Source organism: Erinaceus europaeus, chromosome 16, assembly GCF_950295315.1.
Source record: "Erinaceus europaeus chromosome 16, mEriEur2.1, whole genome shotgun sequence".
NCBI lineage: Eukaryota > Metazoa > Chordata > Mammalia > Eulipotyphla > Erinaceidae > Erinaceus > Erinaceus europaeus.
The window spans coordinates 27,991,464-28,007,517 of NC_080177.1; the positions used below are offsets into that span (position 1 = coordinate 27,991,464).

A 16,054-nucleotide genomic window follows, 5' to 3' on the forward strand; every position below is an offset into this window, starting at 1 on the left:
GCTAGGTCAGCAGACACATACCCCGTTTAAAGGAAAAGTCGGGTGAGGATGGTGGTGGTGAGGTGTAGAGTTGGAAACAGCTAAACTGGGTTTCGGAAATGCCAGGTGGCAAGAGAAGGAGCATCTAGTAAGAACACACTCAAGTGTTCTTGAAGATGAAGACGACCAGGGGCTGACACGAGTTTGAATACAGGTCCTGAGGACCCAGGTGGGCTCAGGTGGGAGCCAACCACTGGGGAGCCCAATGGACTCCTGCAAAGGGGGTGGGAGTGGGGTGCTGGGATGAGATTTGGGGGTAAGTGATGGATAGAGGTGGGCTGGTAGGATCTCACTCCAACTCCCTCATTCAGAATACCTGCAATACAAATACAGAACATACAAATAAAAAAACATCTCCTTCTAGGTCCCGGGTCTCAAGTCCAGGGTCCTGGCACAAAGGAGCCGACAGGGGGATGAACCCCCGCAGCTGCCTCGCACCCAAAGGGCAGGGAGCGCGCACCGGTCGCGCAGGGCTCTGGGGTCGCCGCTCCCGCCGCGCGCTCCCGCCCCCTCGCCGGAGCCGCGGCGGCGCAGGGGAAGGGGCGGGCTGGTGGGGGCGCCGCTCTCTCCTCCCACCTCGCTCCCGCCGCGCGCGGCTTCCCGACTCTGGGCGAGCAGGCGAGGCAGGCGCGGGGGCCGCCCCGCTTCCTTGTCGCCGGCGGCGGCGTCTCGGGCGGACGCGCGCCGCGATGGCAGCGGTGGACCTGGGCTGAGCCCGCCGCCCGCCTGCCCACCCGCAGCCCCGGCGCCTCTGGCCCCAGCCATGGCGAAGCAGTACGATGTGCTGTTCCGGCTGCTGCTGATTGGGGACTCCGGGGTGGGCAAGACCTGCCTGCTGTGCCGCTTCACCGACAATGAGTTCCACTCCTCGCACATCTCCACCATCGGTAAGGGGCGGCGGCCCGAGGGGCACCTCACCTGCCCCGCCCGCCACCACCTGTCCGGGGACCCCCGCCCCATCCCCAGGCCCGGGAGAATGCAGCCCTGCCGGTGGCGCGCGAGGCCGGGGCTGCCAGCTGGGGACTTGAACCTCAGTTTCTGGAGGTGCGTGGGTGGGTGGGGGGACCCCAGCTACTGTGGGTGTCTGGGGGCGGAGGGGCTCCCCTGCTTCGTGCTGGGGATCTCTCTCCTTGTTCTGAGAGACGGGGGCGGGTGTAGGCCTGGGTACCTTGAGCTGGAGTGCTCAGAGCTTCTGAAATGCCTTCTGGACACCTCCAAAAGGAGAAGGGTGGGGGAAGTAAAGCGTGTGCTGGGAGTGAAGGGTTAGGGTGAAGATCCTGGTACCCTCAGTTCTGGGGTGCTCGGTTGGTTCTGGGGAGCTGGGGGTGGGGAGAGAGGCCGAAGGGAGGGGCAAAGTGGTTGAATTTACGGGACTGGTGAAGGTAAGCCGCCAAGCTGGGGGACTTCAGGAGGAGGGCCTAGAGGAGGTGAGAGGTCAAGGCGCTTGTGAGAGGCGCTTATTGGCTGCGCTAGAGTAGTCCCCCCAAGTATCTATTTTGAAGAAGGTTGAGGAAAAAAGAATGTGAAGGCTAGTCAAGACCGGGGGGCGAAAGGCCGCGGGGCCCACCTCCGAGTTCACCTCCTCGAACTGCCCTGTCTGAGTCTGTGCTTAAGGGGACCAGGCCTGGTGTCACCCTCGATAGGACTGTGATAGCATCACTTGTTCTGGAAGGGGTGTGTAGTCTCCTTTCAGGGTCTCTTGTGTCCTGAGGATCTATCGTCCCCCAGGTCTGGGCTGAGGGAATCCCATCGGCATTCTAGCACACATGCTCCCCCCCACCCCTTTGAGGCCCTGGAGTAGTTCCAGCCCTGCCCACTGATCTCAGTCCCTTCCTTTCATCAGCACTCAGCTTCCTCTTGAGGCCTCTGCTCTCCCTTCCACCACACATTCCAGCCAGGAGAAAAGGTGCAGCTAAGAGGAACCAAGCATTTTGGTCCAGGGGTCACCACTGTTAGGTCTGGAGGCCTCACTTGGGGCAGCGTGACCTTGACTATCACAGGAGCTTCTTGAAGTTTACTTTTCTCACCTGCAAAATGGGGGTAGTAACAATACCTGCCTGTTGGGCTGTTTTCAAGATTTGATGAGATCATGTTTGTGTAAGCACATAGCACAAAGGCATGGCAAGGCTGGGTAAATGCTGGGCATTGTTACTGTTGACATCATCATCCAGTCTCTTTATTTCATTGTCTTGAAGGGAGTTAGGGTCAAGGATAGATACCGTCATCTTTCACAAGGGAGCTAGGCTTCGAGGATGTTTGGAAGCTTGGGCTGGGCTGCAGTTTGGATGAGAGACATCTCAGAGAGCTGACTAGGCTACAGAGCCCAACTTCACTCAAGGAGGTCTGCATGTACTGGAGAAGGATCAGGGAAGGAGCAGGCACTGGGGAAGGGATGAGGGAGTGAGCCAGGGGGCTTATAGGGACAGGTTTCAGGTTTGGAGACAGGGCAGCAGGTGAGTACTTAAGGCAACCTGCAGTGGCCCTGTGATGGACTTGGTGCCAGGAGCTGCAGAGAGCTGGGGGCTATCCAGGTACCCTAGGTTCTAGCCTGAAGAGCAGCAGTATGCATCCTGGAACCCTAGGTCTTTCCCTTGAAAGCTTTCTTTATATACATCATTTCTAAAACTTCCACTTAGTGTTTTTTTTTTTTTTTTTTTTTTTTGAGAGGGGAGGCATTTCTCAGTTTCTGAAAGAAAAAAAAAAAAACAAAACAATCCTCTCACCCCATCCTAGGTCTTCTCTACCATCGTGCATCAGGACCTGAAAGCCCACCACCACCACCACCACCACCACCACCACCTTTACTTTGCTGTAACTAACTAAACCCAGTCCATGATCTACTTTGTGTTTCCCCTTCTGATCTTATTTTTCAACTTCTGTCCATGAGTGAGATCATCCCATATTCATTCTTCTCTTTCTGGCTTATCTCACTTAACATGATTCCTTCAAGCTCCATCCACGATGAGGTGACAGCTCAGCATCTTAGGGGGAGTTAGAATCCCATAGGAAACACATACCCTCCCCTTTCCAGTGGACAGATGAGGGACCCCACCTGAGGCTTTAGCTTTCCATAAGTCCCTCACCCCACAATGCTCATCACTGGATCTTCTCTGTAGGTCTCTTCCATCATGTCTTGTCCCATTTAGAAATCTTCTTCCTGCAAAATAGGTGAATGTACAATTTCCCCACCTAAGCCTTTGAGACAGAGCTCTTTGGGGGCAAAGGTAAGTCAGTAAACTTGGGGAGTGGGTGAGGTTTGGCATCCTCCTTCTCTGTGTACCTCAGGGCCCTTGGTCTATTGTCCTAAAGCTTGAAACAGCTCTTCATAATTCTTTGTTCACATCTGATAACTAGATCCCCTTCTTCCCCAAGGATGCACAGGACTATTCAGGCATTTAGATGCTGCACAAGAGAAAAACTGTTGTCATGCCAGCTGTTTAAAATCTGCCCCACTGGGTTTCTTAAGTGAATTCTTATTTAAAGTTTCCAGAGACACTTGTGAATCTACTTCAACTAGGGTATGTTTTTCAACATTAACTAAGACTCAGGGAAGGAGTTGGAGAGTTGGGAAAAGCTTTCCCTTTGGCAATGAGAAAGTGTCCCACAGAGTTGGAAGGAGCAACCCAGAGATAAAGCAAAGGGCCAAGAAGGTCAATCCTCCTACGTCAAAATCATTCATTTCTCCCTTCACTAAAATGTGTGGATCCTGCGGCTAGGTATGGTGCTGAGATTCCAAGATGAATAATGTACACAGCCACCTCTGAAGCTGCTCCTTGTCCAAGAGCCATAGATCCCAGGCATCTTTCCCAGGGCTGCTTCTGTGAATGGGGAAAATGAAGCAATTCACCAGTGACGGCCAAGACTGAGAGTTCAGATTTCTGGATCATGCTGATGTCACTTCAGCTGGCACTTGGGATTCATGATTTATGCCATTTCCCTCCCCCTTCCAAATGCCCATGGCATTCCAAAAAAGAACCTGTCAAGGAGCAGTGAGGGGACCTCCCAAGTAGTCCGAGACATCTTTCTACTCAGCAGGTAGACAAGGAGTCTGAGCTGGAGTTGGGTCACCAGCATTCCTTTCCCATGCAGCCCTGCTGACATGGCTGGATGAAGTGCAGAGGTGGAAGTCAGCACCTAATGTTCTCTGCTGTTTCCTTCTTCTTCTAGCGTTTGCCCTTCTTCCGTAGCCAGTCAACAGCGTCAGGTTGAAAGCTGTCAGGAGCTGCTTGTTGCTGGCTTTGAAAGTGACTGGGATCCATGTAGATTCAGTCGGCTAGGAAGGATCGTCAGTTTCCCCAATGAATGGGTACTCACGGGATGCACCACGAGAAGGTCGATCCAATGCTGTTTCCTGATGTGTTTGGTACACTAACTGACCAGCTCTACATGGCACTGTGCCCAGCATTTTAGGGATATACTGCAGTTTACCATGTTCTGTGTGTTCTACACAAAGAAGGCAGTAACCTAGTTTGGGAGACATGACATAAGTGAAAAAGAGCTCTGGCCACAAGGAAATGTCTGAAAACACTTGGGGAAACACTCTTTCAATGCATGCGGCTGGTTATGGCCATCGCTGTTACTATTTTTTTTTAATATTTATTTATTTTCCCTTTTGTTGCCCTTTTTTTTTTTGTAGTTATTGTTGTTGTTACTGATGTTGTCGTTGTTGGATAGGACAGAGAGAATGGAGAGAGGAGGGGAAAACAGAGGGGGAGAGAAAGATAGACACCTGCAGACGCTTCACCGCCTGTGAAATGACTCCCCTGCAGGTGGGGAGCAAGAGGCTCAAACCAGAATCCTTATGCAGTCCTTGTGCTTTGCACCATATGTGCTTAACCCACTGCACTACCAACCGACTCCCCATTGTTACTATTAATGGAGGTCTCCCAGGGGTTAGCAGAAACTGACTGGTGTAGGTTGGGGTCTTTAGGCTAGAAGCTGCAGGGAAGTCTTAGAGGGAGAGAAAGCTGAAGGCAAGCCTTCCAGTGTGGGCTGCTTTTCAGTTCATGTTGGAGGGAGCAGATGGAGAAAAGGAGCAGAAATGACAGAGGTAGGAATTCAGTGGGTGTTCATGGACCTCAGGGCAGTCTGGCTAGAACAGAAGAGAGTATTTGGGGAGAGTGAGAATATTCCTTTTTATCTCTGTCTCCAAACTATAAGATCCTTGAGGGTGAGACTAAATCAATTCCTTTTTTGCTTTCATTGTACAAGTGCAATGAGTGGGGCTCGTATGTGATTTCCATAAATGTTGTTAAATGAATGAATGGATAAATGTTGGGTCTAATTGGCAGGGGGCATTGAGGGTCTGGCTGGGGAGGTGGGACTTGAGACTTCACACTAGTCTACAAGGTTTCTGGGCAGGAAGATGACATAAGGCAGTGACATTTAGAACAAGGAAGGGCTGGACTAGGAAGGGTAAGAATTGAAGTAGGGATAATAGGGTGATGTGTAGCTTGGAGGGGAAGAGAGGACTGGACCAGGAAGAAAAAGGGGGCGGTTATGTACAAATGTAGACAAATAGTTAACCCATGTCTGCAACCTCAAGAGAACTGCTGAGGCCTGCAATGGAGGGATAGGGGATTCAGAACCCTGGTGGTGGGAACGGTGTAGAATTACACCCCTGTTGACATGTAATTTTGTAAATCAATATTAAATCACCAATAAAATTTAAATAAATAAAACAGAACTGAAGCAGGGAAACCTGTTCAGGACTGTGGTGGTATCTGGGCATGAAGGAGCCTCTCAGTTGACCTTTCCCTCTCTTGTACTCCCCACCTCCTTCTGCACCACCAACACCATATTCTACTCAGCCAGCTGTTCTTCTTCCCTGCTTGAAGTGGGCAGTGATTCAAGCCTGACAATGTGGCAACTTCAGAAAGGTCCTCATGTGACCTATGCTGCTGGGAGAGGCAGAGAGAAGGTGTCCTGTCCTACCTGGACATCTACATGCAGGGGACCTTTGCATGTAGTCACAGGTGACATGTAAGCCACTAACCTCAGCTTTGGTGTCTTGCTTCCCACGCTTAGTCTTTGTTTCCCCGAGTAGTTCTGCCAGCTGGTCTCTGAACCTTTTGTTTTAAAGACCTCCTTTCCAGCCTTGTGAAATAACTCACTTGGATAGTGCACTGCTTTGCTGTGTATGCGACCCAGGTTTGAGCTGGGCCTCTACCACGTTGAAGGTAGTATGGCCTCTTTCACTCTTTCTGCCTGTGTTTCTATCTTAAAGATAGGTAAATTAATAAATGAATAAATAAAGGCAGCCTTTCCCCTGCACCCTTGCTGTGGCCTGTGACTTTCCGGTTGGACAGGTTAAACTGTGGTGCTGCAGGGCTGCTTTCTCAAGCTGGGTTTTTGCTATAGTATCACCTTTCCAGGAAGTCCTGTTTGAACTGGTGCTGGCTGCCTGGGGGCAAGGGTTTGTGGGTGGTGAAGGGAGGGAGGAATGGGAGTAGAGATCTGAGCCTGCAGTTTGTTGACCTAACAAACAGAGGGCCAATGCTTGGGCTTGGGTATCCCCCCCCCACCCCAGTCTGTGGGTTCTCAGATTGTGCAGTACTATGAGAAGGTCAGGACTGGGTCTGAGTTCCCCACTGTGTAGAAAGTGGGCATCCTGAGAGATGTCTGCACATGCTGTCCCCAACCCACCCTCTACGCCCCACAGAAAGGAAAGAAGGGTGACTGAGCATATGGACACAATGCAGGACAGTCCCCATGGACTTACTGGCTCTGCCACCTAATTTAGACACATACTTGGCATCTCTGTGTTTAGTTTCTGCTTCTGTAAATGGAAGATAGTGACAATCTTTCTTAAAGGTTATGAAGATTACAGAGTCTAATGGAGACAAAGCACTTGGCCTAGCCAGCAATAAAGTGGTAGATGCTATTATCATTATCATCATTCCTGACTCTGAAGAAATGTAGAGTGATTCATAATCTTTTTTTAATATTTGTTTATTCCCTTTTTCTGCCCTTGTTGCTTTTTTATTGTAATTATTATTGTTGTTGTTATTGATGTTGTCATTGTTAGGACAGATAGAAATGGAGAGAGGAGGGGAAGACTGAGAGGGGTAGAGAAAGATAGACACCTGCAGACCTGTTTCACTGCCTGTGAAGCGACACCCCTGCAGGCGGGGAATCAGGATCCTTACACCAGTCCCTGCGCTTTGTGCCACTTGCACTTACCCCACTGTGCTACTGCCCGACTCCCGATTAATAATCTTTGAGGGCATCCTGTCCATCATGTGGGCATCCAGTTATGGGATGCTTTTTCCTGAACACTCCATACCAGATGTTGCGGAGGAGCTGGGCCCATAGCAGGGCCCTGCACAGACAAGAAGCAGGCTTGGCTCACCTTCCAGGGGAGTCATGTGTGCGCTCTGGACTTTGTTTCTGTGCCAGTCCCCCTAGCCCTGCAAGTGCCAGGGTCTGAGAAGGAAGAGTGACTTGGGAAGGTGGCAAAAGCAGGTGAGAAGGAGAGGTGCTCCAAGCAAGAGAACAGGGTGACTCTGTCTTTAGACTTAGCCCTCTCACGGATGTTGCTCACAGACATTCAGATCCTCCTTTCACCCACTTACTTCTCCCAAAAATATGATCCCTAAGAATGGCTCTGGCACCCTGGGGGGTAGATTTCAGCTGCTTGATGCACCTGTGCCACCCTCCCAGCTCTGCAGATTCACCCACAGCTTTGAGTGCCCTGGTTTCTGCTTTTTTTTTTTTTTTCCCTCCTCCACCCACCCTGCTCCCCACCCCTAGACAGCTTGGTGATGAGCTTTATAACTTGAAAGTCGATATTTGGCCATTACCCTTCTACCCTGCTTGCCAGGTCTTCTCAGAGTGCCTTCTCCTGTAATGCAATATTTGCACCTGTTGGCCTGTAAAACTGCCAATTTTCTGCACAGGCCTTTGACCTCTCCTGGGCTTTCTGTTTGGGCTCTGTGCTTTGTCCAGAGGCCCACAGAGCTTCTTACACATTTAATTTTCTTGAATTGAGTAAGAAAAGGCTAACCATTGGTTCTCTGTTGTACCTGGGGAAAATGAGGCCCCAGACTAGCCATGGCTTACTTTGTAATACAATAGGGCCAAAGTCAAACCATTCCTTCTATTTTCTCTGAACTAGCTTTGAATGTGCCCTTGCTCATTGTCAAAGGCCCTCCCCTGTGTGTGTGTGTTTGTGTTTGTGTGTGTGTGTGTGTGCGTGGTAGGGGTGGGGGGGAGAAAGGGAAGCTCTCTCTCAGGGAGGTCCACAGGGAGAAGGTGTGTATCTTCCTGACCTTAGCTGAGGACTTAGGCTTGAAGGGGCAATTGTGTCTCTGCTTCTGGCTGAGTTTGTACCTTGACATGGCTCTCGGGGGGGATTAAGGAGACTGGCTGGAGAACCTCTGAGGATAAACTCTGAGTGTGGCCCTTCTATTACAAATCTTGATGATATATATTTGAATTTTCATTATATCTATTTATTTTATTTATTTATTGGATAGAGACAGAAATCAAGAGGGAAGAGGGAGATACAGAGGGAGAGAGACAGAGAGACACCTGCAGCCCTGCTTCACCACTTGCAAAGCTTCCCCCCTGCAGGTGAGGTCCAGGGACTTGAACCTGGATCCTTAGGCACTGTAACATGTGTGCTCAACCCGGCCCCTCTTGATGATATCTTTACTGTGAAGTCTATGACTGGGGTGGGGTACTGTGATCTATTGTGAGAGCTGTCAGTTGACTTTGAAATGTTGCCTGGTCTTGCCTCTTTCTTCCCTGATGAAGAGGTTCTCTCTACTGATTTTTTTTTTTCCTGGAAGGTGCTGGCTTTATTCATTCACTCACTCATTTGTTCACTCACAGACCCGCTCTTTTCATGCTTTCTTTCATTTATTCAATCTTGTTCAATAATATATATGAGTGTCTATCTTCTTTTTTTTTTTTTTTTTTTTTTGCCTCCAGGGTTACTGCTGGGGCTCGGTGCCTGCACTACAAATCCACTGCTCCTGGAGGTGCCTATTTTTTTTCCTTTTTTGTTACCCTTGTTTATCATTGTTGCTGTTGTTGTTATTGTTACTATTGCTGTTGTTGTTGTTGGGTAGGACAGAGAGAAATTGAGAGAGGAGGGGGAGACAGAGAGAGGGAGAGTAAGACAGATACCTGCAGACCTGTTTCACCACCTAGGCAGCAACCTCCCTGCAGGTGGGGAGCCGGGGGCTTGAACTGGGATCTGTACACCAGTCCTTGTGCTTTGCGCCATGTGTGCTTAACCCTCTGCGCTACTGTCCGGCCCCCGAGTGTCTACCTTCTTTGATGAGACTGTGAAGTGATCCCAATTCTGTCTTGCTCTTTGGAAGCTCACAGTGCAGGTGAGGAGTCAGATATCTAAACAGACAGCTAGAAATATGATGTCAAAGCTGTGTCGAAATGCTCTTAAATCAGAGAGGACTGATCAATTTTTTCTGGGGAGACTATTGAAGGCTTCTTAAAGAAAAAGACATTTGAGTGGCACCTTGAAGCCCAAGTAGGGGTTGAGAGAAAGTGCTACAGAAAAGAGCTTAAGATTTGGAGCTCGCTGGCAGGCCAGTTGGTAGTGACCATGTTGTGGTCATACCACCTTAGGTCTAGTCCCATCCTTGCTGGGAGATTGCCAGCTCTGTGAGGACAAAGTCATCTGTACAGCCTGTCTCTCCAAGATGTTGGCTTCTAGTTTAGTCTCTTCCTTCCAGAACCTTCTGTTGCATATTAATATAGCCCTGTATTGGGACAGGTGATAACAGAAGGAAGGTGACAGGGGGAGTGAGGGGTCAGTTTCCATTGACCACACAGCCACAGGCTTGGGGAGATAAAGCTTAGGCCACAGGGCTGCCTCTCACAAGGAGTGGAGTAGGATTGCTGGAGCAGAGCCCAAATTGGGAATGATCTGTGGAAGTGTGTGGTTGTGGCAGTTAGAATGGAACTGATATTTCCTAGGTACCTTTGCTGTGGACCTACTGTGTGCACAGTAATAGTGTGATTTACTTATAGGAACCATTCAAATGAGTGGGAATAAGGAGACTCCAGCATGGTCATAATAATATCTGAGGAATTTCTTGGTGCATTATTGTTTTTTACTGTATTTCACCCCCTCTGCCTTCTCTTCCTCCTTTTTTTGGATAGAGACAGAGAAACAGAGGAAAAGAGAAGGAGAGACACCTGCAGCACTGCTTCATCGCTTATGAAATTTGTACCCTGCAGGTGGGGACTTGGGACTTAAACTTTGGTCCTTGTGCATAGTAATGTGTGTGATCTACAAGATGTACCAGCTTCTGGCTCTTGTATCTTGGTGCATTATTCGGGTTAGTGCTTCCCGAGAAGCTTATATGTAAATATGTGTACACATGTGCACATATGGGGGTGGATCCTTTTGAGAGGGAATTGCAAGTTTAACTGAATTGACTTCCTGGGGAGGGATGCCTGCTACATCTCTGAAGGGCCTGGGGCTCTTGAACCTTCAGATCTTCTACTACCACCAAAGTACCTTCCTGTCATTTAGGTCTCGGCTCAAATGTCACCTTCTTCCAAAGGTCTTCTCTGATCTGCCAATCAAAGGCAGCTTGCATACAAAGCCCGGTCTCTTTTTTTTTCTCTTTTTTTTTTCCTCCAAGGTTATCGCTGGGGTTCAGTGCCTGCACTATGAATCCACTGCTCCTGGAGGCCATTTCTTCCCATTTTGTTGCCCTTGTTGTAGTCATTATTGTTACTGTTGTTATAGCTATTATTGTTGTTGTTGGATAGGACAGAGAGAAATTGAGAGAGAAGGGGAAGACAGAGAAAAGGAGAGAAAGATAGACACCTGCAGACCTGCTTCACTGCTTGTGAAGCGAACTCCTGCAGGTGGGGAACTGGGGTCTTGAACCGGGATCCTTACGCTGGTCCTTGTGCTTTGCACCATGTGCGCTTAACCTGCTGTGCTACTGCCTGTCCCCTCTGCCTTTGCCTTTTAGTGCTAATTATACTCTGCTTTTATTTGTTTATTTGTTTGTTTTACCAGTGCACTGCTCAACTTTGGCTTATGGTCGTGCTAGGGATTGAGCTGAGACATGAAAGTCTTTTGCATAACCATTAAGGTGTCTCCCAGATCCCCTACTTATTTTTGTGTCTTCTTCACTAGAGTAGGAGCTCACAGAAGGCAAAGATCTTTCTGTCTTATTCATTACTGTATTTTCAAAGACCTGCTTTTGTTCCTGGTACCTAGTAGTCACTCAAATATCATTTGGATGAATGAATAAAGGAATGAATGGATAAATGATGCATGTATATATGCATTTCCCTAGAAGTAGTTGTTTCCTGGACCTCATGAGACAATAGAAATCTCACCCTGGGGGAGTCGGGCTGTAGTGCAGTGGGCTAAGCACTGGTGGCACAAAGCACAAGGACCGGCATAAGGATCCCGTTCAAGCCCCCGGCTCCCCACCTGCAGGGGAGTCGCTTCACAGGCGGTGAAGCAGGTCTGCAGGTGTCTATCTTTCTCTCCTCCTCTCTGTCTTCCCCTCCCTCTCTCCATTTCTCTCTATCCTATCCAACGACAACAACAATAATAACTACAACAATAAAACAACAAGGGCAACAAAAGGGAATAAATAAATAAAATAAATATATATAAAAAAATCTCACCCTGGGAAGGGGTAGATAGCATAAAGGTTATACAGAGACTCTCATGCCTGAGGCTCCAAAGTCCCAGGTTCAATCCCCTGCACCGCCATGCTGAACAGTGCTCTGGTGAAAAACAAAAAACAAAAACACAAACAAACAAAAACCCTCACTCTGACACAGGTGTTTGGAACTGTGAGAAGAGGGGGAGACACTGAGAGATGATTTCTTTCCAGTAGCATGTATCCCTTCTGTTTAATGCATGTCACAGGAGATACCCAGACAAATGGGAGTCACTCCAGTGAGGCCTCTTGAGTAAGTATAGAAAGAGGTCAGTGCCTTAGACTAAGGTCAATGATGCCTGTCACCTGGGTTTGCTACAAGTACCAGATCATGTCCAACAGCTCAGCCAGGCTGCTGGAATGACTTTTTAGGACCTCCTCTTGGCTTGGATTTGCTTCTGGGGCTCTACTCTGGGACATGCGTGCTTTCCAGCCTAATGAAAGTCTGCTGACTGGAAAAACCTCCATGAAAATAGTTCCTGAGGGTGGGGATAGATACCATAATGGTTATGCAAAGAGATTCTCATGCCTGAGGCTCCAAAGTCTCAGGTTCAACCTTCTGCACCATCATAAGCCAGAGCTGAGCAGTGCTCTGGTAGAAAAAATAAAAGGGGGGGGGATGCAACAGCACACCTGATTAAGTACATACATTACAGTGCAGAAGAGCCTGGGTTCAAGCCCCCATCCCCACCTGCAAGGGGGAAGCTTCACAAGTGGTGAAGAAATGCTGCAGGTGTCTCTCTTTATCCCCCTTTTCTCTAAATTTCTCTCTGTGCTATCAAATAAGATAAACAATTCCTGGATTTCGAGGCCTGAATTTCCAAAGATTCACCCTTTAAAATTTTATACAAAGGAGGTAGCTCCCATTGGGGTTCAGGACCCATTATCATCACTGTTGATCCACATGGAAGGTATGCACACCTATGCCGTGCTTGGGTCGGTATCTGCTTGTATCTTGGGGAAAAAGGAAATCTAGACTAGCTGTCTTTCTGTGGGTGGGAAGTTGAATCATGGCAGAGAGAGAGAGACAGAGAAGAGAGGGAGAGGGAGAGGGAGAGGGAGAGGGAGAGGGAGAGGGAGAGGGAGAGGATGAATCAAAGTGCTCTCTGCTGAAGACCAAGCCTCTCTTTGTTCCTGTTTCCTGCTTCCCCAGCATTCCTGTGCAGACTAATGTGTTCGCTCAAGGAGCTGGATGCATCTCTTCCCAGCATGAGTCTGCAGCTGAGTAAGAGGAGAAGCTGGTCAGCATGTCATCCAGCAGACAGTGAACCCAAGAGTCCCCAAACCCAAGGGAGGGAGAAGGAAGCAATAAGTGGCAGGCTTGAGGGTAAAGCCTTCTCTACCTGGACCCTTACCCAGTCAGAGGGGCGTTTGTGTGTGCCAGGAGCCTGTATCTGGAGTTGTTTCTTGGATCATATTGCTTAACTCCCCCCTTCCCCGTCCTTCCCTGTCCCTTAACCAGTGGGAAATGACATTAAAAGCGTCCTGATAAATGTTTTGCCAAGAGAAGAGGATTTTGAAATGGGGACTTGTGATGCTTTGTCTGGGTTTGGCAAACTCAGAGTCTGCCTTTCCCTAAAGTTGTTCTGGGGTTACTCAGGGTGACCTTTCAGAGGTGATGCCCCCCCCCCCCAACCTGCATGAGCTCCACACACCCAGCACATGCTGGTTGCCTGAGAGGTGCGGTCTTGGGGACTAAGGGCTTGGCATCTCCACCTGCAAGGCTTTAGGGATCAGGTGTCTTCCTTGGGTTTCGGAGGTATTAAGTTGTTCCTTGTGGTGTCTCACTGCTAATGAGAAGGCTCAGGTTACTGTTGCTGCTCCTTTGGACTGCAGTGGATCATGATGATAACATTAGCCATCCAGCAGAACCCTGTTTCCACTTAAAGTATGTGACACTTGGCAGGCAGGTAAGCTAGGACCTGATGGTAGCCTCTGAGGTACTGGTTTGCCCAAAGGCATAACCAAGCTGCACCAAGATTTAGGCTGTAGCTGGACTTGGGGGACCATCCAGGTGCCACAATGTGAGGAGAAAATTTCTTTTCATCTTGAAACACTCCATCTTAGTGCTGGAGCTCTGTTGTATCTCTCTATCCCAGTCTTCCTCCTCTTCCCAACACAACTTCCTTCCTCTTTCCATTCCCCAAGTTGTTTCTCTGATTGATCCTTCCCTAAAGGAGAGAGAGAAACAGAGAGAGAGAGATATTTTTTTTTCCAAAGCACACTGTTCAGCCCTGACTTAATGGTGATGGGGGTGGGTGGGTAGGGATTGAACCTGGAACTTTGGAGCCTCAGGCATGAGAATGTGCATAGTTATTATGCTATCTACCCTCTGTCTGAGAGATTGATTCTTCAGCTAACATTTAATAAGGAACTGTGTGCCAGGCTCTGTGTTACAGGCTTTATGCCTTATCTCATAACCCTCATAAAAACTCTCTGACAGCTGGATTGATCGTTCCCATTATACAGATGATGGAACTGAGACAGAGAAGTTCACTAGCTTTTTCAAGACCACACAGGGGCTGAGGAGATAGTATAATGGTTGTTCAACAGACTTTCATGCCTGAGGCCCAGGTTCAATCCCCAGTCCCACTAAAAGCCAGAGCTGAGCAGTGTTTTTGTAAAAATAAGTAAATAAATAAAACCACGCAGGCCAGTGGTGGTAAACTCTGACCTCACAAAGCCTACACCACTGTTTATTTATTATTATTTTTTAAATGTTTTTATTTATCTATTTTTTTAAATTTTTAAAAAAATTTATTTTATGTATTCCCTTTTGTTGCCCTTGTTGTTTCATTGTTGTAGTTATTATTGTTGTTGTCGTTGTTGGATAGGACAGAGAGAAATGGAGAGAGGGAGGGGAAGACAGAGAGGAGGAGAGAAAGATAGACACCTGCAGACCTGCTTCACCGCCTGTGAAGCGACTCCCTGCAGGTGGGGAGCCGGGGCTGGAACCGGGATCCTTATGCCGGTCCTTGTGCTTTGCGCTACCTGCGCTTAACCCACTGCACTACAGCCCGACTCCCCACCACAGTTTATTTTTAAAAATTAACATTATTATTGTTGTTCTTACCAGAGCACTGCTCCGACTCTGGTTTATGGTGGTGCGGGGGATTAAACCTGGGACTTTGGAGCCTCAGGCATTTGTATCATCATTATGCTGTTGCCAACCCAGCCTCCATAACCAATACACAAACACACACACACACACACACACACACACACACACACACACACATACACACACCACTGTTTCTTGAGCTGCACTTGTTTCAGAACTTTCTTTGTAAGCAAGTAGTGTTCTATCCCTTGGATTTGCCCTGTCTCCTTTCTTTCTTTTAAATTTTTAAATTATTATTTATTTTCCCTTTTGTTGCCCTTGTTGTTTTATTGTTGTTGTAGTTATTATTGTTGTTGTTGATGTCTTCGTTGTTCAGTAGGACAGAGAGAAATGGAGAAAGGAGGGGAAGACAGAGAGGGGGAGAGAAGGAGACACCTGCAGATCTCCTTCACCGCCTGTGAAGCACCTCCCCTGCAGGTGGGGAGCCAGGGGCTTGAGCCAGCATCTTTACGCTAGTCCTTGCATTTCACGCCATGTGCACTTAACCCATTATGCTATTGCCCGACCCCCTGTCTCCTTTCTAAAATCCTCACAGCCTCTCTGATGCTGAACTGAGGAGGCAGCAAGTTTGTCTGTTTTATCACCCAAGGTAAGCTATTTTAGAGTGGAGTGAATGTCAGGGCCATTTCCCTGCCTGCCCCCTCAGCTCTGGGCAGTATGCAGAGAGCCTGACCTGTGTTCTGCATTGTCTGACATCAGCTTGGCATAGTGTCAGGCTGGCATCTGCTGGGGATGACTTCAGGAGAAGAGGCCACGCAGCCAGACTCCCAGCAGGAAGAGGCAGAGGCCTTCCAGGGACCATGGTGAGAGCTGCTCTGTGTCCCCAGTGTAGGAGGACTTGGCACTGTCACAAGTCTTCTTTGCCAGTATCTGCAAGGTATTCAGATGGCAGGACACAGTCCTTGCTCTTGAGCCGTGGACACTGACCTCTCCTTATGCTCTCTGGGGCAAGAGGAGGCCATTAGCGGACTTGCTGCTGTATGCTTGGCACCATGCTGGTATATGGACAGAGATTTTGAAAATAATATATAAAATTATATTCTTGTGGTGGTGTATTGGCAAAAGCATTGGACCTAGAAAGATGAGGTTCACAGTTCGATCTCTAGCATTGCATGTGCCAGAATGATGGTCTGATCCTCTCTTTGATTAATAAATAAATAAAAAAGGATAAAAACCCATATGTTCTCTGCCCTTTAGTATTTATCTCTAGAAGATCAAAAAACAAAAA

General features: G+C 48.5%; 1 protein-coding gene across 3 annotated transcripts in view; it reads left to right on the top strand.

Moving 5' to 3' along the window:
* The first annotated feature begins 529 nt into the window (after positions 1-529).
* The window catches only part of RAB15 (RAB15, member RAS oncogene family), a 30,576-nt gene continuing 15,051 nt past the window's right edge, over positions 530-16,054 (top strand). Inside the window, exon 1 of one of the 3 annotated variants that reach the window (XM_060174820.1) lies at positions 530-926. In XM_060174820.1, coding sequence (XP_060030803.1) covers positions 803-926 — 124 coding nt within the window. In that variant the 5' untranslated portion in view covers positions 530-802. The remainder of the gene's footprint in view (positions 927-16,054) is intronic. The other 2 variants (XM_007531723.3, XM_060174821.1) reach the window with 2 other exon arrangements.